The sequence below is a fragment of the Hermetia illucens genome, chromosome 6, assembly GCF_905115235.1.
Source record: "Hermetia illucens chromosome 6, iHerIll2.2.curated.20191125, whole genome shotgun sequence".
NCBI classification, from domain to species: domain Eukaryota; kingdom Metazoa; phylum Arthropoda; class Insecta; order Diptera; family Stratiomyidae; genus Hermetia; species Hermetia illucens.
In genome coordinates, this window is record NC_051854.1 from 82,398,521 (window position 1) to 82,424,946 (window position 26,426).

The following is a 26,426-nucleotide window of genomic DNA, read 5'->3' on the forward strand; positions in this document are numbered from 1 at the left end:
ATTAAAGACGTTTAATAATCTTGAAGTTTGTAAATGGTTTGTCATGCTTTAAGGAATCCACAATGTTTACAAGAAAATTGTTGAAAAGGTTAATTTTTTAAACACAAAAAGGACAAAACTTTCCAAAAAATTACGAAGAACGCAAAATTAAAACCCTAAATTTGTGTTCTAAAATATAGTGAAACCCTATTAAGTGAATATGGAAGCTGCAGGTGGAGAAGCCCCCAACGGCGGGCCTGATAAGCGGCTTGAATTCATGGGATCGTATGTGATAAAAACTCTTAAACTGAAACCTGAAAAGTGGCAACGTGTAGTAACCGTCGAAGAGCACAAGGCAGTTATCAAAGAATTTTTAGATCGCCCTGTTCCGGTGGTCCTAATAATCATCCTTACACCCGCTGCACAACTCGTTCCTTCAACATCCTTCCCACTGGCACAATTGAAGAGCAAGGGAGTGTATTTTATCAAAAAAGGATTGCGTGAAGTACCACGTGAAGAATGTGAACACTTCCTCATATTTGGAGACCTTGCTACTCGATCAATAGATCAGTTGTCTTCGTTGGTTGACGAAGTCTTCGTTCCGTTGCTATCTAATGAGGACAACTATAAAGAATGGCCTGAGATGGTTGCACAAGACGTTCAAAAGCACGTTCACAGCCTCAAAAGCACAGTCCACCAAGTCAAGGGACAAGTTAGTGGTCAGACGATTCTTGCTATGCCAGTTGGGGTTGAAAAAATCGTGAAAGCCGCGAAAGAATTGCAGGAGACGAAGAGATGCGCTATCGACCTATATTTGAAGAGTGCCATTGAGGGAGTGGTGATCAAGTGGGCAACGCAAGTAAATGACGTGGTAAAGGAGAGTCCAGCCAACGCGTTTGCTAATGGTCAGAATCCAGTTCCGACGGCTGGTAGGTATTTTTGACGACTTGGATATCATTTTATAAAATCGGAAAATTTTGATTATTTTCAGAAATTTCATTTTGGAATAATCGCCTGACTAACTTATCGTTTGTGTATGATCAGTTGAATACAGAAAGGATACGCTCCATGGCGCTTATGCTGGAGTATACGGACAGTGCATACTTTCCTTGTTTTATGACGCTTTTTCAGAATGTTGTGACAGGTATGGTATCAATTTCTAGGAAATTTTCTTGTATTTGTTTATTCGTACAACACAAAACACATCGATATATATATACATCGCCATCGTGGCATATTATCTATTGAAAATTATCTTAAGGTAGGTAATAGTGGCAGTAGTGCCTTCTTGATCAATACCCTAGGAAGTATTGAAGTTGGAAGTTGGATCAAATTTGATGGACCTGTAAGTACGGTCACCAATTATTCTTAGAAATTTTATGAGGTGGTCTGTGACAATACGTCTTGAGCGTCCTTACCAGATTGAATCAACCTCATTTTCATTCTGTAATTAGCCCCTTTTTAAATTCAAGACACCTTCCGCTTCCTATAGTACGCCTACTGTATAGGCGATCCTTTCTATCGTAGAGCGTGCATGACCCTTTCCCTTCACCGTCTGCATCGGTTAGATCAATCAACCGCACTCGCCAGATATACATACATACTAAAAGTACACTAAGCACCTCTTCAAAGAGATTTGCTATTTAAGGCGGATATGCCATCCATTCAATACGGATCTTCCCGTCGTCCAGCAGCTTGTGCACTGCCTCTGCTGTTAGTCGGATTGTGGCACTCTATGTGCCTCCACGCCTTTCGGAGGCTTACAATGGATGCCCCTTGTAGATTGTGCAGCTCGAACGACTCTACCAACGCAGTGCACATATCTGCTTTAAAAGTGGCCTCGTCTAAGTCCTTACACTGTATAGCGATTTCATTCATTTTAATCACGCACCCAACCATTCTCCCAAAGAAAATTTCGAGTCAGCTGAGGAAGCCTTCGGTTTTGCTCCCACCGGATCTTTTCGGTCCTAGCATGAGATCCCTCTTTTGGTTTTACCAGATACTGTTGACATTGCTCCCTATTCTTTAAGATCAGGTTCTGCTTAGTATACCTTCGTAGTATATATTACCAGTGCTAGAAATGATGATCGGCTCGAGACAGATCCTCATTTTCTTCTTCTTCTTTTGTTAGTCAATGCAAGGTGGAGTCAGTGACTTGTTAAATGGGACAGGGTAGCATTAGCAAAGATGCAAAGGGTTCACAAAACAACCCTTAATAGAAACTGGTCTAGGTCTTCCCTGATATTAGGAAGGACTTAGTTGGGCTTAAATGCCGAAACTCTTGGGCAGCTTCGTCGACAGAATATTTCAAACAGATGGGATCACTGTTTAAGTTAGAGTAACCGATTCTGGGGTATTGGTTCTACTTAATGAAGCACTTGAATCATGAAAAGTAACCTGACCTTTTTTGATCGAATTGCGCGCATTAGAAAATAGATTATTTTCGCAAATTATACAAATTCTTTTTTCAAATAAAGACTATCGACATAATAGTGATATACCATTTTTAGAGTCGCTTTTAAGGCAAAACTTATGAAATATGCTAGATGGCGTGGCCATGGTTTGACTGTTTCATTCCTCTTTCTTACAATTTGTGCAGTACCAGTGGACGGCCTTAGCGCTGAAGAGCATGCGTGTCTGGGCCCGGTAACTGCAGGCTCTCTTGTAATGTGGAACCGGCAAAGGCTCTGACATTCATCAGGGGATCTAAGTGGCACAGTGCAGTTCCTTTAGAATGAGATGCGTGGTAATTGGTCAATGAAGCCTTTCGGTGTTCGTAAGGACATGTTGGCTGATTCGTTGCGAAGAAATGTAGACGTTCGCCTCAGAGCAAACAAAAGTATCCACCGTTACTTGTGTTCTTTGGGGTCGATGTAGAGCCGATGGCCCCGCATTTAGTTGAGCTTCTCGAATAGTATCAAAGGTTTTTCATTTTCTCCTCGAAACTGCTGAGAGTTGCCCACGCCAGGCTAAAACCAGCAAGATACTGCAAATGCCGAACCTATTTGATATGCAATACATGAATAAATGCAAGCGTGGTGCCTGACACCTTACGAACTAATCGATTAGTACTTTCCTATATACGAAATAAATGCTAACAGAGAACAACTCAATCTCGCCTGTTGAGGATAATTCTTCGCGCGGACTTCGCTTCAGATGGAGCGATGGGGTCACCCAGAGGATACTTGACAACGAATTGATGGATCTGGGCACAAAACCCACATATGTGGGGATCCCCATTAAGGCAACCCTAGACCGAGCACAGATTGTTGCGTTGTAGAAATATATATGGTTGCCCTTCACTTTTTGGTGGGATATAGCGCGTCAACCGTATTGACAAAAGCTTGAAACTTTTGTGTAATAGTGGAGTTCACTTTCCATGTGCTACTCCCATATAGCAACGTAGAAGGAATACTAGCGCAGAAAAATCTCAACTTGATCTTTGCAGATTGCACACAGGGCAGCAAAAGCGGATCTAGCGCTGTTGATGCGTCGGAAGAATCCAGTTCGGTGCCAACGTCGGCAGAAACCACGCTCCATAGAAATACAAATTGATAAACGCCTTCGATGCTCTGATCATTGATGCCGGTAGGGAGAGTTCCATGACCCGTCAGTTTCATTGATGTTTATCTTCAAACAAACTCTACTTTCCTCTTTTCCAAATCCAGAGCTATTTCGCCAAGGTACATGATTCGGTGAGAGAATAAAGACATGTCATCAGCGTAGTCGAGATATTTGAGAAAAGATGCCATTGTCCATTAAATTCCATACCATCCTCCGAACAAGGCAGTATGAAAACCGTCACCGACAACAAGAAGAAATAATATCAGTGACTGGATGCTTTGGACTCTGCGTTGAGCCTCTATGCAGCACGTGACATTTTGCACCATCATATGTCGCTCTGTGTCCGGATAGCTAAGTGGTTAGAGCACAGGGCTGTCGTACGGAAGGTCGCGGTTCAAATCTCGCTGGCGGCAGTGCGATTTGTATCGTGATTTGGCGTCGGATACCAGTCGACTCAGCTGTGAATGAGTACCTGAGTCAAATCAGGGTAATAATCTCGGGCGAGCGCAATGTTTACCACATTGTCTCCTACAATATACTGTAGTGTACCGTAACGGTCTTGAGTGAAGTGCTCTAACACACTTCAAGGCTCTGATCCAATATGGATTGTTGCACCAACGATTATTATTATCATATGTCGCTCTGATAATGTCTATTAGCCCCTCCGAAATGCCCCTCCTACGTAGAACACTCCTGATACACTCTCTGTTCACGCTATCGAAAGCTTTCATGGAATCTATGAAGAGTAGGTGCTGCGAAGCTCTAAATTTTGCGCGCTGCTCCAAAATGACCTGCAGGGTGTTGATGTGTTCAATACAGGAAGTTCCGGAGGGGAACCAGCTTGCTCAATGTCGATCAAGCCTTCGAGATGTTCTTTGATGCGTTCCAGGAATATTTTAACTATTATCTTTGCGACCGTGGGGAGTACACAGGTACCCCTCAAATTGTCACACTCTTTCACTTTTTGGGAAAAGTCTCGGACTCCCAGGATTTCCTTACGAGTGGAACCGGAAAATCTGCTGTAACTGCAGGTGCAGCGGTAATTAACTCTGCGAAGAGACACTCAAGTCCAGCGGCTTTACTCCACTTGAAGGCATTGATGGCCGAAATGATTTCTCTTCTGCTTGGAGGAGCACAGTCTGTATCCACATATTATGGTGATGAGCCATTTCATTCACAAGATACACAACCATGATAACATGGTCTTTCCACCTCTTCAGTTGTTCATCATTGGGATGAGAAGTCGACGTCTTTCACGGGACCCCCGAAAGATTTGCAACCACAGAGAAGTACTCTCCAGAGTCAGACCATCATGCTTCACTTACACTCAGAATGTTCAGTTTATATTGCTGGAATTCCCGTTAGAGTTGGAGTTCAACAAAGTATGCATTCTGATGACCCTTGCTACCGTTCTCGAGGAGCGTGCGCACATTCCAGAAACCAATAATAGTCGATTTTTGATAGCCAAGTGTTTCGGTACACAAACTTGAGTGTATTCTTAAGCCCCGACTCACTGCGCGTTGGAGATGATTATGAACACATTAGATGAAAAATTGTGGACGATATAGTACAACATTAGTCTATTATTCCTGTGCATCCAAGATCAACTCATATTTCTCCTCTTTGTTCACTCCCACATATCTCTGAATTTAATAGAGTGGGTAATTGCCGAAAACGAGTGCTCCCTATATGAAAATGCGGAAGTTAGTTGCTCCTCAAAATTTGTGCAGTCCATTATAAAGTATTAGGGAACTCACGACAATTCACATTCTCAAATTAAAAATGTGCTTACTTCCAAGAGTTTCACCCCCACGAAACAAGTCATTTTCGTGGGACTCAAAAAGCTTATTGGTAAAACACAGTGATGGTGTCCTTAAATTTTTAATAGCGTTCCACCGTCGACGTCGTCATATCTTTTCCTCGGTTCCGACTGGACCCCTTCCAACTATTTTCTCTGGAATACCCTTACGAGTAATATTCTGTTTGCGTGGCGCCTTGTTTGTCTGGTACACGCACTTTTTTTCAGAAATTGTTACACCTACATATTGACATGAAATTTGGTGGAAATTGAATACCCTCCCTACCAATATCTGCTTAAATAAAGTTAGTGATAGTATGTGCTCAATAACTGTCAGCGGCAGTGATCTGCCCAGAACTGAGCGATTTAAATACCTTGGGTGAACGCTATCTGCCAATGGAGAACTGCGTTATGAAATTGCTTCACGCATCAACGCAACCTGGATGAAATGGCGTTCCACAACTGGTGTTCTTTGTGATCGACGTATCAACGAACGTCTCAAATTTAAAATTTATTGCAATGTCGTCCGTTCAGTCGCCCTCTATGGTTCTGAGTGTTGGCCGACTATAAAAGACAATGAACGGGGTCTTGCGGCAATGGAGACGAAGATGATACGCTGGACTAGTGGCGTGCCACGTTTTGATCACATCCGAAATGAAGGTATTTGCGATCGTTATGGTGTTGCACCGATCGTGGAAAAACTGCGAGAGAGGCATCCTCAATGGTATGGTCACGCAATTCGTGCTAACGAGAATTCACTTGCCAAGATTGGCCTGAACATCGAAGTCGATGGTAAACGACCAAAAGGTAGGCCTAAATAACGGTGGCTTAATACGCTGGATAGGGATTTAAAAGCCTCGAGATTGCACCCAGATCAGGCATTCGATAGAGTCAAATGGCGAAACCGATCACGACGAGTCGACCCCGCTTGTGAACGAGACAAAGGCTGAAGAAAAAGAAGATATAAGTAAATTTACGCTCTCTATTTTGAAAATTCGAATGAAAGTGTTTTTAGTGACATGTACATGGAAGGTTGACTCCCAATACAAGGAGTTAGAGTTAGACACTCTCTCTCTAAAATCAGGTGGCACATTATCGTGATAAATTTCGGTATTTGCAAGACCAATAAATCAACACTAGCGAAAAGGGAAATAAGCTTTTATTATTTCAAATAATTTAATCTCTAGAAATACCACGTAAGCATTCTTTTGAAGGAAGATTGTTTAATAAACTCTTTTTTGCCTAGCACTCAAAAATGCTCAACTATTTGGGAATTACGTCCGAGCACGTCAAGTCACAGAAAATGAATGATTGACTGCAAAGAGTATAGTATGATTCTATTCTGGTGTGATTTTATACGAAAAGTTTTGCAAATCACCCCAATGTTGAACACACTGAAACTGTAGTAACTTTACAAAACTTGCTGTGTAATGTTACAACGATTTTGGTTTATTCCCGAATTGCACTAAGTTTTGTGTAATATTACTCCAAAAATAATCAGTACACAAGAAAACACTAATTTTACCTTCGTAATGTACTTTTACACAGTCATTTACATCTATGATATTTAAATGCTTGTTTACAATTTTTTTTAGAGTGTAGATAAGATTCAAATTACTCAGAGACGTCACGCGAAGTGTCAGCCAATCACCGCGTCTTCTTTCCCGCCTTGTGAGAATTCAATTTTTAAATCATTATAATTAATAAATGAACGTTTTGAATTGATTTTTTTTTCAATGGATAATGATAATTGGGCAGGTGAAACTACTATCTTGGCCTAAAAGACATAGTTATCTAACGCGGGGAGTAAACTGCAGAGGTTTTTGTCTTTAATTAAATAATGCATTTCCTTATTTATTGGAATGAAAGCTAATTACGGGTAATGATTAATGCAATGCAATTTGTTGTCAGTGCAAATTCCATGAATAAAACAACGTTAGGAACGTGAACAATTTGAAAAAGAACAAATGGCATTTCATCGGCAGAAATAGAAATGATAGGGTCAGTGGTAAAAACTGAAATTCTAATGTTAGATTGAATGCAGACTAAACATTTCTTGGCGGTCAAATTAATATTAACTTTCTTAATATCAAACAAGGAATCATATTTGTTTACAGGTAATTACAATATACATATAATTGCAAATAATGATCCAAATATAATTTCACAACGAAAATGGCATTCAAAAATTATCATGCACGGGCTAAAAACCAGTTCGAAAAGAACATCGACTTCGTCTGCATAGTAGACATTCGGCCTGGAATCAGATTCAACCGCAAAGTCAATTAGCTGCCATGTTATCGACTTAATGTGCAATAATGGAAATTAAAGGTGGCATTAACTGCATGTCCGTGCAAAGTTCCATCAAAACGAATGCACGTAGGCTACTGTTTGTAGAAATTGAGCATGCGGAACTTGTTGCATTACCAGAAAACTTTTAATGTAACGTTCAACAAGTTATGTATATTTGAGAGTTCGTGCTTATTATTTTTGTCTGGCTTGAAGGCAATGATTTGCTTGGAAGTTATAAGTATTTTTGTGTTCCGGTATATGTATTTACTAAGCTAAAAATATGTACCTTTATAAACATCGGAATCTTAAATTTGACTATTATTGACCGTAGTCGCTGAATGGACACGGGATAGATTGCTTAAGTAGATCGTCAGTAATTCCAAAGGACCAAAGGAACATTTCTGTAAAAACAACATTTTGTTTATTAATAGTGGACATTCGGTTTATAACATAGTTAACCAAGCAAACTGGGAGAGCGTGGCTGCGACATAAGGCTTGAACCAGCAGCTGATTACTTGGTACACTGACGGATCCCTCACAGCAGGAGCAGGAGTCCAAGGAAAATGTACTTTGAGCCAATGGGCAGGTACACTAGCATATTCTATCATAGCTGGAAATATACGCCATAGACAAATGTGCCTACTTTAATCTGCAAAGGAACTACAGGAGGCAGAACATTGCTATTCTCACCGATAGCCAAGCAGCGATCAAGGCCCTTAGGTCCAACCAGGTGGACTCTAAACTGGTATGGGGATGCCTTGAGAGACTGAATACACTCGGCTCGTCCAACAAGGTCTGGATACTTTGGGTTCCAGGCCATGCTGGGTTGGAAGGCAACGTGGCAGCGGACGAACTAGCTAAGAAGGGAGCAGGGACGCCTTTACATGGGCCAGAACCCTTCTGTGAATCGGAAACGGTTTCATGGCTATGAATCTAAGAAATGAAGAGGAACGGGTGAGGAAACTATATTGGGCGGGCTTAATGAAGGATACGAACCCATGCGCACAAAGGATTGCTTAAACCTCACCAAAAAGAACCTCCGAATCATAGTGGGAATTCTCACTGGTCATTGTCGGCTGAACTATCACCTAGGGAAGCTAGGGATATCTACGGGCGCTGCTTGCAGGTTTTGTGAGGAGGAGGACGAAACCTCTATACACGTCCTGGCACAGTATCCGGGACTTGTGCAAAGTAGTTCAAGGCATCTGGGAGAACGCTTAATATCACATGCAAAGCTGAAAGATCTGGAAGTAGGGAACATACTAAAGTTCCTGACGGTTATAGGCCTGCTTAAGATACTATGATCAATAGGTGCACTATAACCAGTAAAAGGGGCACAATAGTTCTTTAAGGACGCGGTGCGACTTTCCCTTAACAGAATAATAATAATAACCAAACAAAAACTTTAATAGCTCACTTAACCTCTGGTTGAATATAAGCGATATAAACTAGTAAAATGTCACTTAGAACAAAGATGTCGGAGATTGCGGCATCAGGAGGAAAAATTAACAAAAAATTTAAAAAATTTATGCTTACCATCTACTTCTAAACGAGGCATAGTGCATCGACCACGCCCATGCTCCATCGATGCCGGTTGGCTGAAATGTGTTTCAGCCCTTACCAAGTTTTTCCGAGAAGTTTGTAATCCTCGTTAAAAATTCTGTGCGGCTTGTTGGCCGCATTAAGATACGGAATTCCATTTTCACCCTTTTTTAAAGAGTAATCTTTCCACTGTCAGTTCCGTCTTCTGATCAAGACATCTATTAGCATCTGACCCATGCGTCGACATAGTTTTTCATTTGGGATTGAGTCGCGCTTGAGTGCACTAATAGGGCGGCGGATGCAGGTGCTAACGGATGCTTGTAAGAGTGCTGCTTCCGGTGCTGTATCCGGTCCAGGCCTCTCTTAATAAGGAGCTCCAGACCGCCCAGTTATGCGCGGTTATGCGCCCAGTTATGCGCGGGTTAAAATAGTTTTTTATGTCCAGGCTAGTGTTCATTCTACAGATGATGTATTGGAGTAAATAAAGAGCAAAGTTGGTTTACAGACAAGACAGAGGAGATCCTGTGTCAAACTGACAAAAAAAAAGCAACGCCGACCGAGTGATAGTGTCTTTCAAGGTCACTTATCCTTACAAATTTGATTTCATCGGTAATCAAGATGTGCTCATTAAGCCATACGAGCGCATCAATTTACGGGTGAATTTCAGGACAACCTAAGCAGGTTGCCGATCAATGTAACTGGATCCGTGTTTACTGCTCGTCTTTTTTATCAAAATATCAGGAGTTTAAGAACCAAGATTCAATTCAATATTTAAGCTGATACCATGCCATCCGTATCTCTGGAAAATGGCAGGACGATGCCATATTAAACCCTGAGCTCCCCCGAAGGGTACTCCACTTTCCGTTGTGACAGGGATCGGGGTGCATCACGTAAGTCCACGGGCGGCGGGGTCCTAATTGCAATATGCAATGCTTCTTTTCCTCCAGTGGCTCTCCTTATGACTGTGTTGCTCTTCGTGTCTCCCCGCCGAACTGCCTTCCGTACATTGTATATTGTATATGCGTCCCCTGTGCTTTCCTTTCTCAACTGTACGAAGAACTGTTTGACAGTTTGTCGGAACTCCTTACTGTCGGATTCCCATCCGCCTCTTCCTTCCTTTGCTGGGATTTTCTTCTCCATACTCACCTTCCAACAACCTCTCCCATTCTTCCCTTCTACTTCCTTCCTTTATGAATACTTGCTCTGCCCTGAACTTCAATACCACCAGAAACTCCTTGGGCCGCACTATCGATTACTTCCTTTCCAACATCCTTGAATGACACCTCTCTTTATTTCCTTGCATATCCCCGTATGTCAAAATTAACGCTTACCACTCGCCACTTTGAAGCGGAGCTCTCCCGTTCAAACTCTAAAACTGCGCGTAGATCTTCTAAGTTCAAGTTACGCAAACCCGACTTTGACCGTTTCAACTCGGCTTTAGCGTCTATCAACTCAGATCATATATTATGTACTTCAAAGTGTGATCAACCCCTTAGCACCTTTTATAATATATTGTTCGATCTTCTCTCCTGTTATGTCCCTTCTTCCCTGGCTTGCAATGAAATCGATCTTGTTCACTTCAAAACTATGTGCTCCAGTGTGAAGTCCATGATTAAAAAAACGCATAAAACGTACATGTTGAGTGTCGAAGCCGCCCTTGCCCGCGGTAACTTGAAACCATTTTGATCCCACACTCACTATTCCCATAACCCCCCCTAACTGTCCCTTCTTCCATTAGTTCCGCTGACTCCACTGTCAATTCCCCACAACAATCCAGCGACCTTCGCTGCTCTTCCTCGACCACTCCACCCTCTACACCTCTTCTTGCTGCAGACTGCTCCGAGCCTCTGGTCATCCCTCTCCTTACGTCTTCTTGGTTGAGTCTCCTATTGGTAATTTTGACTCCAATGTCGGACGTGGACCCGATGGGCTTCCTAACCTCTTCCTTTTTGACTGTAAAAAACACGTTTCTCTCCCGCCTGTATAAATATAAGAATACTCAAGCGACGACGGCTTTACGGTTTCTTACCAGGGCAGAGGCAAATCGTCAGACGCTGCCTCACCTCTGCCCTGGGAGCAGCGTGACCGTAGCGGCTCGCAGATGTTGAATGCGGACTTAGGACCCCCTTCATTCTCAAAACGAATAAGAATACTACTTTCGCGATCTTTGGAAAGAGGCTCTTTTCTTGCTGTGAACTACCGTTCCATCTCCCTTCGCTTCCCTTGCTACAAAATCTTCGAGAAGAACATGTGGTATATGTATCTCTTTACATGCAGCGAGTAGCGCCATTTTGTGTTGAGTTTGAAGGGTGACTCCCCATACATCCGAAAGGGTGGTGTGAATTTTTTCACAGAATATGATCATACAGGGTATCAAATGAAAGAGCTCGATTAGTACTTTTCGAAACTGATTCTGATATTGGGTGAAACATAGGGGAGTGAGGGCTCAAAATATGTGCCCAAAAAGTGGAACAGGACTCATTCTCAGAAACCATCCAACCGAAAAATCTGTAAAAAATGACAGTGATGCATCTATATGAAATTTAGGCTTCAAAATACATCTGGTTCCGATATTGGCAAAAATAAAGTTAGTAATAGTATATTAGGATGCTTTAGAAATTTACCAGAAAAGCTTTCTTAAAAAGGTGCAAAATTTGACATCGTCATAGGTGATAATACAGGACATAATTCTGGAAAGTTTGAACGCAACAAATCTATTATTATTAAAGTTACAGGAGGTTCGTATTTCAGGTAAATTTATTGTACCTTAAGATGTGTATGACGTGATCATCATATAAAGTGAAATACTGTGAACGGCAGGCCCAACGGGACGTTTTAGTTTTCTTTTTTGGCTGTTTTTAGTTATTTGCATACCAGTGTCAATTACGCGAGGTAGACATGTGTATGCATATGCATTTATGTCGTTGATATGTATCTTCAAGTTTGGCAAAATATACCGGAATTAGAATGAATCAGAACAATTAAAAACTTGTAGAATTATGTACAATTTTTCTAACCGTCGGGGTCGGCTGACGTGACTAGACTCTGTTATGATCTCTCTGACATTTCATTTGCCCCAGGTCCATGTCAGATCGTCAGCTGTTTCTGCGGTCATTGAATGCAGTGGTGGAGGCAAATTCATGTTGGCGCCTAGGTTCCCGCTTTCGATGAAACCGCGCGGTTTCGGCGAAGCGTGATCCTGCCAATGGGGGTCATCTGGCGAAACTGACGCTTCGCGGGCGCTCTTTCGATGGTGCCGCCAGTTCGTCGAAGGCCTTTAGCCTCGACAAGGACCCACCTGGGTCCGCCTCGGACGTCGAGTTTGAACTAGAGCTCGCCTCGTTCCAAAACTCTAAAGAGGCCATCGTATGGTGATTGCAACGGCTTCCGAGGGGCGTCCCCCCTGATGAAGACCTGGTCACACGTCTCGAGACCCCTGGGGATGTTGACCTCTAATGTCGGGTGTCTGGACAGTGGACTCGGCCGCATCTTCGAAATCGCGTCCCTAAGCAGACGCAGCATTCCCGAGTCGTTTAACCCTCTAGAACAGGATCGGCGGGGAGGCGTAGATTCTCCCCATAAACCATCTCCGCTGGGTTGGCCGCGGACCTTTCTCTGGGCTGTACGGAGGTCGAGGAGGGCGAAAGACAAGGACCGCGAATCCATTCTTAACAGAGGGCCTCGGCCCATGATTGCGCCGTAATGTCAGACAAGGTATTGCTTCAGGCCATCGCGTAAACCTGTCGATAATCGCGAGGCAATACTTGAATCCGTCCGAATCTTGCAAAGGGCCGGTGATGTCGAGATGGATGGTGTGAAAGCGTTTGGTTGACCGAGGGAACACACCTACTTGTTTTCGAACGTGCTTGTTGATCTTGCGCTTCCGGCATGCGATGCATTGTCTGGCCCAAGAATTTACGTTCTTGGGAGCGCAAGATCGTGAATCGCGTGGAATACTTATCTGCGAAAATCGCCCGGATTGAATGACCTGGGTCATCGTGATTTCCCGTTTATGTGCAGGTAAGATTGAAAATACCCATGTCCGTTCAGCAGCTAGGCTAGGTAATAGTCAACCTCACCGTGCTTTCGATTGAACCATGACTAGGCGTCTTTTATGAGATGCGCGGTCCATCTACCTCTCTATTCTTTTCCCCAAGATTGCTGCCATGCGCAGGGAGTACAGGCTCCCGAACTGAATCGTGCTTATCTGCAAGCGACGTTTGCTGGATAAGGGGTCTCCGACATTTTACGTCAGCTGGCAAGCCGCAAAGATCTTAACAGCAGCCTTGTCTGCAGTGTTGCGAATCTGCTCGAAGGAGCTCATATTGAAGTCTATCATGATACCGAGGTATTTCACCTCCGATTTCGACAAGACCATGATTTCACCAACCCCCACCAAATAGGATAAATAGGAACCCTCTCCTTGGTCAACGCAACACATTCTCAGTGTGTGCTAAGCTTGTTTGACCGTGCTTGCAGTAACCAGCCACAACATCATCCGCGTATCCGATTAGATGCGATTCAGCAGGCATCTCGAGTCGTGGAAAACTGCCATATAAGGTGTTCCAAAGATCCAGACCAAGTATGGATCCCTGGGTCCGATGTCACCTTCATTCGACGCTGTCCTTCCTGGGACTCGTAGAGTAGGGCACGGTCCTTCTCAACATCCGCAATAGGTAGCCTGGAATATGGAAACGATTTTTCAGTGTTTTAAGCATCTCGCAGAGTTGAAGGCGTATCTTAAGTCAAGATTACTAGGTGCACCACTCGCCGATAATAGCGACTGTATGTCTCAGTCAGTTTTACTGCTTGGGCCACCTCTTCAATCGCATCAATTATGGATCGCCTTTGCTCTTGCTTGTCAGCAAAAGTCTCGCAACAAGTTTTAACATTTCGCTGGTAATACCATCTAGCCCTGGTGCATTTTGGTCGTTAATGGACAGGACTGCCTCTCCTAGTTCCTTCCTAGAGTGCGCATTCCTCAGTACTCACTCCGTCATCTACAGCGTCAGTTCGGATGGGGCGGACGGGAAAAAGGACATGCACGATTTCTTCCATCTTCGATGGGGCCATAGAACAGAGTGACCGATTAGTAACCAGTTTATATCCGAAACCCTCACTCCCTGTTTACTTCGTTGATGAACTCTCCCAGCGGCGCGCCTTTTGCCTGTTGATTTCAAGGCGGAGTTTTTCTCATTCTTATACTCTGCGGATCTAATTCGCTTGGTTACCACTTCACGGAATTGCGTCTTCATCGGCAGATCCACACTGTTTTCCTCTCGCCTCCTTTTGTCGATTCTTTGTTATTCTTCTGATGGACTAAACGACATTAATAACATTTCACGTGTCCTTAATCCGATGCGTTCAGGCCGTAAATTTTGTCATCTCTTTGTCCTCCTGGTCAAATCGGATTCCCAGATTTTAAATGATCATAAATTCTTCGCACTGTTGTTTATGTTCCCCTTATTTTCCAGCATTGGCAGAAGCACGGGACATAGTCCTCTTTATAAATCCGCTTCAGCGGCACTTTGCCCTCCTGGAGGAGATCGACTTCGCCGAATGTAAACCACTGATGATACCAATGATGCACGTAGTTTGTATGCTCTGGGCGAACTCACGTTATTATTGCCACTCATCCAAAATCACGGTCCTTTTCAAGCAAATATGCAATCTAGTTATTCAGCAGGTGATATTTCGGCAATTGAGACACATCAGATGAACAAACAACTAAAATTCATATCTCGTTCCAGGCAAAACGCTTCCTAGACCCTTCGTCCATATTCCACACTGATATAGATGAAGCCATGCAACGTTTGACACTGTCCATCCACTCACTCAAATACTTTCGAAGTGTCTTCGATTACTTCAAAGAGAATTTGGCACAGTTTTTCCACGATGAGAATCATCCTCCGGTTCACTGGACCTTCCACCCCAATGCAGTGTTTGAAAGGTTTAATGCTTTCATGGACAGGCTCAACACGATTCAATGGTAAACTGGATTGGATTGGATTCCCAGACTTGATGCTTTAGTGTTAAATGTTTTCTTTAAGGTTCTTCTTCACAGTGATTGAGTTTCTGAAATTGGAAAAAGTGGAGATTGGAGGGCTGAGAGGCCGACAACTTAGTGGTAGGATCACCGCTGTCTACGTGGAGTTCAACCAGTATTTCACTGCTTTCGCTTCCAAAAATTATGATGTGTTGGACCCAGATGATCCCACGTTCAATAACGATTTTGCTGAGTTTCAAAACCGGATTTTGGAATTGGATATGAAACTTGCAGCAATCCTCTGTCAAGCCTTCGATGACTGCTACAATCTGGAAAGTGTTTTTAAGGTAAAGTATCTGAAGTTTAGCATAAGTATCTTTAAATTATATCGTATCTGCTTTTCAGCTGATAAGTATCGTGGGGAGCGTTTTAGATCGGCCGAAAATCAAAGAGGAATTCACGAATAAGTACTCTGAGATCCTTCGTATGCTGGATGAGGAGATGACTATGTGTGAAAATATTTATGAAACTCAAATGCAATATCGAAAGGAAAACAAATTTCTGTTTGTGGATAGGAGTTGCCCCCCGGAAACTGCATGTATGCGTTGGTGCAGCCAACTGGGAAGCCGAATTTCAGCTCCGATTAAGAGCTTCCAAGCACTACAGCATTCGTAAGATTACTGACATAATTTTTGTGCCCTACATGCTGACATATACATTTTCCATTTTGTCATCTTCTAGGATAACGGAGAGCGAAGAAGCACTTTCTATCATCGAACGTTATAAAGAGCTCATGAAGAAACTAGAACAGTTTGAAGAAATAATTTTCACCGAATGGAAAACGAAAATTCCAGCCCAAATTGAAGAACACCTGAAGAAGTCTCTTATTGCACGGAAGCCGCGGTGTAAAATGTTGATACTGAATTTCAGCCCTGTTCTGTTCTCCATTTTGAAAGAAGTTCATTACTTGAAACAAATGGAAAAGGAAGGCATACCTGAAGTGGGTCTAGAATTCGCTCTCAAGAGCGAGACTTATCGTGGTTATACACTTAATTTGGAGAAAACCATCGACTGGTATAACCAGGTTTTGGGCAGCAGTACAGCTGTTGAATTGGAGCTGATTAAAAAACAAGTGGAAGAAATTGATGCACTGGTGGCGATTGGAATTGAAGAACTAAATTGGAATTCTGAAGGTATGTGTAGCCCGAATAGGTATCAATTTGTGAATCAAATCCCTGAATATCAATTATGTCGTGGCAAATGCTGCTCCTGTTGAGAAATGACGCAGCACGTTCTGTCTGCTTGAATGTTCTTTGAGTTGCATTTTGGTCATCAGTTGCACCATCTCTTACCCGACTTTAAAGCCGCCTATCATAGCATAGCAAGGGTAAAACTATACAGAGGATTCGGTATCCCAAAGAAATTGACTGACTGACTAGGCTGAACCTGACAAACGTGCGAAGCCAGATAAAAGCAGCAGGATCATCATTCGGCATCAACAATGGTCTACGAAAAAGGGGTGCCCTGTCGCGCGTCCTCTTTAACCTGGCCCTGAAGAAAGTGATCCGTGATGCTGAGGTAAATGCAAGGGGTATGATCCTCTTTAAGTCCACCAACTACTGGCCTATGCTGACGATATCGACATCATGGGAAGAATGACCCGAGACGTACAAACTGCCTTCATTCAGATCGAGCAGCCGGCGCGAGATCTTGGGCTCCATATCAATGAAGGCACGACATAGTATATGGTGGCAACGTCAGCACCGAAAACCAATCAACTAACAACATCAAACCGTACTGGTCAAACGGGAAAAATAAAGATAGGAGAATACAACTTTGAGACCGTTATATTATATAATTATATAATTTCTTCTATCTAGGGTCGAAAATCACAACCGATAACAGCTACCACAATGAAATCCGCGCACGGTTGTTGGCAGCGAACAGCCTATTTCAGGTTACAAAAACCGTTCCGCTCGAAACGTCTCCCCATAGGGTCAAAGTTCTTACTGTACAAGACAATGATTTTACCAGTCCTCATGTACTCCTCGGAAACTTGGGTTCTCAGCAATAAAAAATTGCGAATTCTTGGCCGCGTTCGACAGAAGAAACCTCCGAAGAATTTTTGGCCCCCGGCATGAGGATGGACCATTCCATAGCCTACATAACGACAAAATCTAAGAGCGATACCATGACCGTCAAGTTGTGGATAAAATCCGGTTCAATAGGTTACGGTGGACGGGTCACTTAATCCGTATGGATGAGGATGATCCAGTCCGGAAAGCCTATAAGGGCAATATCTATAGTAGAAAAAGAAGATGATGCAGACCCTGCCTGAGATGGAGGGATGGCGTAGGTCAGGACGCCAGACAGCTTTTAGGGATATCGAATTGGTGGACCTCGACGCAAAACCGGGATGTCTGGAGTTCCTTATTAAGGCAGGCCTAGACCGGATACCGGTTGTTGCGCCGTTGTTGATGATGATAATGAGAAACCATAGATCATTACTCAGTGAGAAGAAAGCAAGTAGATCGTTAATGATTGATCGCTTGGTTAGAAGTCAGAAATTCCTCCTTTGGATTTCTTCTCATAACAGGAGTTGCTACCAGCATGAGCGGAGGGGGAGGGTCCTATGAAGTACAGAATTTTATTTGTAAGAAGTCGTTGTTGAAATCAGTTCCACTCCCTCCCCACTCTTTTTTCTGCTACAGTAATCAAGATTGCTTCTGCTGATGCACTCCGGTCTTTAGATGTGGATGACGGGGTATGCTCGTCCGCTACAAAATAGGCAACTTTTTCAGCCGTACCCGCCTTTAAGTAGGATATTATTTCCACGTGTCATTGTATCCGGATGGCTCAAGTGGTTAGAGCACTGGGTTGCCGTAGCGGAAGGTCGCGGCTCAAATCTCACTGGTGGTAGGGGGATCTGCTATCGTGAGTGGATGTAGGACACCAGTCGACTCAGTTGTGAACGAGTGCCTGATTCAAATCAGGGTACAGTGTACTATAGTGCACTGTTACGGTCTTGAATGAAGTGCTCTAACACGCTTCAACGCCCTGATCCAATTGGATTATTGTGCCAACGATTATTATTATTATTTCCATAGAACATTTTTATTCACGCGTGATAATTTTGTTTTCACCTCTCCGGTCAACGCATAAATATACTCAAAGGCGCAAATTCCACAAATTTTGCCAGCGCAAACCTCATCCACCAGGCATTCCCTTGTCTGCACAAAAGCAAGCACCTAATGGGAGATTTGGCAATTCCGCGCTTGTCCGGAAAACCGACGTTACGAGGCCGCAACAAGAGCCTTGGACTGGACAGATAATACAACGACGAACCCGGTAATGACAAAGGAATAACGATTTGCGCATTTTCTCATGGAACGTACACTCCCTGTACTGAGATGAAGCTGCCAAGCAGCTAGTCGATACCCTGTTCCAATATAGAGCTGATGTAACAGCGTTATAGGGGATTCGTTGGACAGGGACCGTTTTCCTAGAGAAGAGTCACTACAGCATTTATTATAGTGGCCATCCAGTAAACCATGTGCTCATTAACGTTCACGCCCCTACAGAGGAGACTGCAGATTCGGAGAAGGATACTTTCTACGAGGCAGTAGAAAGAACTCTCGAAGCCTGCCCCAGATATGATATCAAAATCATACTTGCGGATTTTAACAGCCAAGTAGGGAAGAAGCCCATATTTAGGCGATACCTAGGCTCCCAGAGCTTACATTACATGATAACGGACTGTGGATTATTCAATTAGCAGTATCACACGAAATGGTGGTTGGAAGTACCTGGTTTGTGCGGAAAGCAGTCCACAATCATACGTGGGCCTCTCCAAACAGGACCACTTTCAATCAAATTGACCACGTGTTGATCGAACGCCGCCACCTCTCAGCCTTGATGAATGTATATAGGGGGCCAATTTAAACTCGGATCATTATCTCGTTGGCATGGTGCTCCGAGCTCGATTGACAACACCACACAGAATTCCCTCTGACAATTAGGTGAGTGTTAACACTAAAGCCATCCACAACACAGCACTCCGCAACATCTATAAGAGGCAAATGGATGCCGCAATAACCGCAATCAACAGAGCACCTGGAGATGAAGCATCAACAAATGGTCTTCGCAATAACCTGAAGAATATTATCATTGGTACGGCCACACACGTACTTGGCCCCAACCGCAAAAGGAGTCGGAGCGGCTAGTTTGACGATGAATGTAAGCTAGCAACGGAACGGAAGAATGCTGGATATCGAGCAATGCTGCATTCCCAAAGAACGCGGGCACGCGCGGAGACTTATCACGAACTCCGTCGAGCGGAGAAGTGACTTCACAGACGGAAAACGGAAGCCTGGGAAAATCAACAGGTCTGTGAATTCGGAAAGTACAGGGGGCAACTGCACCAGGTGCCGAAGTTTTACCAGCAAGTCAGTAGGGTGAAGCCTTACACACCTCGATGTTCATCATGCCGAGATAAAGAGGGAAATCTGATTTCCGACAGAATGGGTATATTGGAGCGATGGGTTGAGTACTTTGATGAACTACTGAACAACCAGAGTATCGGCGAGTTGGAGGTCCCGCCAACTGAAGACGACGGACAAATACTGCCACCACCAGTATAGAAGAAACAGTCCGTGCAATTCATCGGCTTAAAAATCATAAGTCGCCAGGAGCCGATGGGATTACAGCCGAATGAGTTAAATATGGAGGCGACCAATTACACCAAGTGGTTCATCAACTTGTGCTCAAGGTGTGGGACAGCGAATCAATGCCTGACGATAGGCAACGAGGCATTATCTGCCTCATATATAAAAATTGAGATATCATACAGTGCAGCAATTATAGTGGTACGATTCCGCTATCTTCTTAGGTCTGGTAGCCCCATACGCCCAGAAGATCATTGGCCCATACCAAGGAGGCTTCACTCCAGGCAAATCAGCAACAGAATATGGACACCAGTTGCACCATCTATTCATCGACTTTAAAGCCTCCTATGATATCATAGCCAGGGTAAAACTGTACATGGCCATGAGAGAATTCGGTATCACGGTGAAATTGATAAGACTGACTAGGCTGACCCTGACCAATGTGCGAGGCCAGATAAAAGCAGCAGGATCACTCTCAAGTGCTCCGTGATGCTGAGGTAAATGCAAGGGGTATGATCTTCTTTAAGTCCACAAACTACTGGCCTATGCTGACGATATCGACATCATGGGAAGAATGACCCGAGACGTACAAACTGCCTTCATTCAATTTCCTATCTAGTGTCGAACATCACAACCGACAACAGCTACGACGATGACATCCGCGATGACTTCACGAGAAACTTTGCTGTGGACCTTCCAACCAGGGCAAAGTGGAAGACCGGCGGTGTGTTGCAAGACTATGACACGGTATTCTTTACGGACGGATCAAAGATGGCCTATGGAGTCGGCGCGGGGGTTTTCTCGAATACATACGGTGTGTCCAAGTCGTATGGTCTCCCAGGTTTCACCAGTGTATTCCAGGCGGAAGTACTGGCGATATTGGAAGTCTGTCGATGGCTGGAGCGTGATTCGAGCCCCAAGCGTAACATAGCCATTCTGACCGACAGCCAAGCGGCCATCAAGGCCTTGTACTCAACGACGACATCTTCCCGGTTGGTGGGGCAGTGCAGAGATACGCTCAACCATCTGGGCGGCACGCTCAAGATAACTCTCCTCTGGGTTCCCGGGCATAGGAACATAGAAGGGAATGAGCGGGCTGACGGATTGGCCAGGCAAGGCTCTGCTCTTGGCAGTGCCTCGGGGAACACAGTCGGTGTTCCGCTGGCGGCTGTCGGAGGCCGAGTCTACTCGCACTACCTAGTAGCCGCGGGCCTGAGATGGCGAAGGCTTACAAGCTGTGCCAAATCAAGGAGAATTTGGCCCGCTTATAACATAGCCCGATCACGAGAGCTCCTGTGCCAGACGCGTGCAAATGCATTCAAGATTACGGCGGTGTGCACGGGGCACTGGCCCATAGGGGACTATGCCGCTAGGCTCGGCTTACCCTACAACTCGCATTGCCGAAGCTGCGGAGAAGGAAGGGAAACCCTCATGCACTTTCTCTGTGATTGCCCAGCTCTGGCTCGAGTCAGGCTGCGGACACTGGGTAAACCATTCTTTGGGGACCTGAGTGAGATTTCTAGTTACAGGGTCGGAGAGCTGCTTTCCTTCGTGAATGCTATGGGCTGGCTCTGTGATTGCCCAGCTCTGGCTCGAGTCAGGCTGCGGACACTGGGTAAACCATTCTTTGGGGACCTGAGTGAGATTTCTAGTTACAGGGTCGGAGAGCTGCTTTCCTTCGTGAATGCTATGGGCTGGCTCTGAAGATCCGAGCCAGCTGGACTCTGCTTCCCTGTTCCTATAACAACAGTCACGGTCTTAGGAGTTTGTGGCATCAAAACGGCGCACCAAAGCGCTAATTGGGCTCCTCGGAGCGGCCACTGATACCTACCTACCCCCCTTGACTCCGAAGAATTTTTGGCCCCTTACATGAGGATCGACGATTCCGTAGCCTACATAACGACGAAATCTATGAGTGATACCATGACCGTCGAGTTGTGGATAAAATCCGGTTCAATAGGTGGGCGGGTCACTTCATCCGTATGGATGAGGATTTTCCAGCCCGGAAAGTCGATAAGAGCAATATCTGTGGTAGAAAAAGAAGACGAGGCAGACCCTGCCTGAGATGGAGCGACAGTGTAGGTCAGGACGCCAGACAACTTTTAGGGATATCGAATTGGTGGACCTCGGCGCAAAACCGGGATGTATGGAGTTCCTTATTGAGGCACCTTGACCGGATACCTGTTGTTGCGCCGTTGATGGTGATGATGATGAGGTTTAAGATTCCATGCATCTTGGCTTTTGAGGTCTTAGGGATCTTTACCAACCTCGCCCGCCGAACCGAAATTCCGAAGTATATTTGGGGTTCATCAAGTTCCAATGCTTTTCACTTTTTCCACTTTCAGATATAACATCCTATCTTCAAAAACTTCGTGAACCTGTTGCAAGTTTACAAGAGCGGATGAACCACACCCAAAACAACTTGAATGAAATTCGACACATCATGTCCTCCTGGACAAAAATTCCACTATTTGAACGCAAGGATGGCAAGAAGGATGCTGTGCTTTGCTTAGAGGAGCGCAATGATCGTATAACAAAACGTTATGCCGACATCGAGAACGCCTCACAAAAGATACACATGCTCCTAGAAGAGAATATGAAACAGTTCGGCATGGAAGAACGTCAGGATGAGAAGATATGGCAGGATTATGTCTCATTTGTCGACAATATTGTTTATGAGAACTTGCTTTTGACTGTTGGAGTTAGCATGGGTTATTTATCTGAAAATATGGATCCTGCGAATAATTACGCTGCGTTGTTTGAATCTCGGTTGGAACTCCTTGAACCTGATCTTGTTTTTGTCCCTTCTTTAGATCCGGAGGATCCAAATGGCTTCAATCATTTTCTGGTTGAATTAATGGACGATATCATTAGAATGTCCTCCCTCATAACGCGTTTGAAAGTGCCCGACCAGAAAACTTATGAGGAACTTATTACATCGAACAAAGATATAACTGAAATGAGACGAGAAGTTCTAGATGGAGTTGAAAAAGTCATGCAAGAGGCTGCAGAGTTTTGTAGAGGATTCGAAAGGTATTCATATTTGTGGTACGACGATCGCAAGTTGTGCATGGAGAGCTTTCTGCAATATGGTCGTATACTAGAACAGGATGAGATCGATTTGATTATTGCCAAAGATTCAGGAGCGCCTGTTGAAGCTGAACCTACGATTGAAGCATTCAAGGAGCAGATTGACATTTACGAATCGTTGTTCATGGAGATAGAAGGCATCCAACCGTTCCAGGTGTTCAACTCATGGTTCCAGGTAGATGTTCGTCCATTCCGGCAGGCTCTGCTAAATATAGTTTGCAAATGGGGGAATATGTTCAAGGAGCATTTAGTATGCCGAGTCACAAACAATCTGTGCGATCTTGCTAGTTTCATACGTAAAGCTGACGAGGGTCTTCTGCAGACTGTCAAAGAAGGCGACTACGTCGGTTTGGTCAGTGTGATGGCCTACCTTCTTCAGGTAAAGGAACGAGCTGCAACTACGGATGAAATGTTCGAGCCCATGCAAGAGACAATTCAATTGCTGAAATACTACGACATGGATATTCCCGAGGAAGTGAATGTATTACTCCAGGAATTACCGGAACAGTGGGCTAACACTAAGAAAATCGCAACCACCGTGAAGCAACAAGTTTCACCCTTGCAAGCTGCGGAAGTTGTTGGAATTCGAAACAAGATCTCAATTTTCGAAACTCACATCAGCTTCTTCCGGGAAGTATTTAAGCTGTATGAGTTCTTCAGATATGATTGTTCGGATCCTTATGCGTTACTTAATCGAGTGAACAATGATATGAATCGATTGGAGAAGGAAATGAGAGACATCCAAGATTCTGGCAGTTTGTTTGAAGTTAATGTGCCTGAGTTTAAGTTGCTGAAACAGTGCAGGAAGGAATTGAGAATGGCTAAGGTAAACTATGAACTTGGATTATCTACAGGAAGTCTATAGGAAATTATGTTTTTTTTGTAATTTCAGCAACTGTGGGACTATGTCTATATCGTCCGGACGAGCATTGAGGATTGGAAAACCACGCCATGGCGAAAAGTCGATGTAGAAAATATGGACATTGAATGTAAGAAATTCGCAAAGGATATCCGCCTCTTGGATAAGGAAATGCGGGTTTGGGATACGTTCATCATGTTGGAGGCGACTGTTAAGAATATGCTAACTTCCTTGCGAGCAGTTGGGGAGTTACAAAATCCTGCCATTCGTGAACGCCATTGGAATCAACTCATGGTTTCAACAAAGGTTTTCCGCTTGTTATTTCTATTTTACATAAAGATGGGTGAAGCTTTGTATATAATGCAAACTATGAATAGAACACTGAAATTCAATTGACGTTTAGGGACAATTGAGTTTTCCTGTACAGTCACAGTAAATTCCGGAATTTAACATTTTCTTTAACATATTTTCAGAGTTTAGCTGCGTTACCTAAAGAACTTACAGTAAGTTTCCGCTGTATATACATATATGAAGTGCTTGAAATTTTAAGAAAATGCTTGCTTTTAATTCTACTAAGCTTTAATTCGCACGTTGAAATGAATTCCTTCAAAAAGAAGGTTAATCACTTAAGAAATATGTATATAAAACAATAACCCCACTTTAGAAATTTAACAATCGTCAGTTAAGTCTTTTTTATTTATCTAAAGATTGAGGATAACACGTGGATAACATCCAGATAACTTACTAAAATCGGTTTAAAATGTGGGGTTTTTGAAAAAGTTGAAACTGTGATCCCACACCCATGCAGTGGATGCAACATCACTCTACATTGGATTTAAAGGGGTCTCTGAACATACATGGTGATGAATATTTGTTTTCATCGAATATAAGCGTGAATGAAATGTCTTGATCAGTACTTTCCAAAGCAGTTTTTAGTTTGGAAATCAGCTGCAAAATGGGGGAGTAGAAAAGCTAAGGCTAAGTTAAGGCGACATTTTCGGAAACTGCCCAATCGAAAAATTTGAAAAAAATCATGATGATGCCCCTAAGCCTCAGAATATCTTTCATACCCATTTCCATACCCATACATAGTGATCGAAAAATATGTGCAGAAAGTCGAAAAATGAGTAGTGGCCCATCGAAGAATTAAATTGTTGCAGATAGTAAAAGAACTATAGATTAGCAATGAAAACATTGGATAGACTTTAAATCAATATTTACAATGAATCGATGCGCTTTGAGTACCGCTCACTTATTGTAACTATGTTAGTAATAGTGTGATTTTCACCAAATTTTGTAGGATTGTGCCCCATATTACTGGAAAGTTTCATGATTGTATTGTGAACTTAAAGGAGGTTTCGCCGTCAATTACTAAAAATTATAGTAATATAACATTATTGACTATATTTGAAAAGATATCGGTATGGAGGGTATTTTAGAGACTAGGCAGCTTATAGTGGCACCTTCGTGATTTTCTTCAGATTTTCCGGTTGAATAGGGTCTGAGAATGGGTCCGTAAGAGAAATGGCGACTTGTCAGCCTCCTCCCTCTGTACATTAAATGTCGGAACTGAGACCAGGTTTGGAAAGTACTAAACCAGACCTTTCATTTAATACCCCACATAGCTATATTTGGTGAAAAAAATGCTCACCCCCCTTTTGCATGTAACTAACTGTATGTAACCCGTGCGTTCACAGTTCCCATCTTCCCAACAAATTTGATGACAATCAGTGTAACCTTTCGGAGAAAAATGCGTGTGACAGACAGAAAGACAACGAACGGATTTTAATGCTTTGCTTCACACAAAACCTTAAAAAAGTAGAAAAGGTCACCAAAGAAATTTAATGTGAAAAACTCGGCGTCTAAGATTATGGCTAACATTTTCTGGGATAACGAGGAAATTTTATTGATTGATTGTTTTTCCAAAGAAAGAACAATGAACGGCCAGTACTACACTATTTTATTGGGTCAGGCTCGTTAGCGAATCATTCACAAGAGACAAGCTAAGAAATTAATAGAAATTAATCACCGATAATTCAATTCGTTCCTAGTAATTTTCTTCTTTTTTTCCAATCTAAGAAAGGATTAGCAAGCAATACCGAAACAAGGACCCGTCCTCATGGCATCTCGACTTATCGGGCACCGCTGCCATCTGGGTTCGGGACGACGTTCGACTTCGTGTTCGTGAAGAAGCCCGAGGGAACGGGTTTGTCTGGATTCGGTGCTTAGGGATAACGTTTTTTAACGTTTACCTGACACCGAATGAGACTATGTCGGACTTTCAGCGCCGGCTTGATGCTCTGGAGGACGCCGTTTCGATTTTAATACCAGAGTTCTTGAATGGGGCATGCCTCAGTCAGACTCCAGAGGGAAAAGGATTCTGGAATCTGGCTTCATCGGTGGACGGGTGGCGACTTCTAGAAGACTTTGCGTCAAGTGATCATCAGTACATCGCGTTCGAAGTGGTTGACGCTATTTGCCGGCGAGCACCAATGCGACGCTCTCGCTGCGTGTGGAATGTCACGAGGGTGAACATCGGGAAGTTCGTCGAAGCTTTTGGAGCAGGTAGGGCCGCGCTGGGGGGCATTCCAGGGGGTGGTAGTGTCGCAGCTGACACCATCGTAAATTCAGTGATGAACCAGATAGCGATGG

The 26,426-nt window shown here is 43.7% G+C and overlaps 1 protein-coding gene across 5 annotated transcripts in view; it reads left to right on the top strand.

Moving 5' to 3' along the window:
- Positions 1 to 26,426, top strand: part of LOC119660274 (dynein beta chain, ciliary) — a 146,923-nt gene that overhangs the window by 49,307 nt on the left and 71,190 nt on the right. For 3 of the 5 annotated variants that reach the window (XM_038068738.1, XM_038068736.1, XM_038068737.1), the window contains 10 exons: positions 180 to 908; positions 971 to 1,123; positions 14,650 to 14,861; positions 14,926 to 15,164; positions 15,226 to 15,508; positions 15,567 to 15,832; positions 15,903 to 16,354; positions 22,171 to 23,741; positions 23,808 to 24,080; positions 24,248 to 24,277. In XM_038068738.1, the coding sequence (XP_037924666.1) occupies positions 200 to 908; positions 971 to 1,123; positions 14,650 to 14,861; positions 14,926 to 15,164; positions 15,226 to 15,508; positions 15,567 to 15,832; positions 15,903 to 16,354; positions 22,171 to 23,741; positions 23,808 to 24,080; positions 24,248 to 24,277 (4,188 nt within the window). In that variant the 5' untranslated portion in view covers positions 180 to 199. The remainder of the gene's footprint in view (positions 1 to 179; positions 909 to 970; positions 1,124 to 14,649; positions 14,862 to 14,925; positions 15,165 to 15,225; positions 15,509 to 15,566; positions 15,833 to 15,902; positions 16,355 to 22,170; positions 23,742 to 23,807; positions 24,081 to 24,247; positions 24,278 to 26,426) is intronic. The other 2 variants (XM_038068739.1, XM_038068740.1) reach the window with 2 other exon arrangements.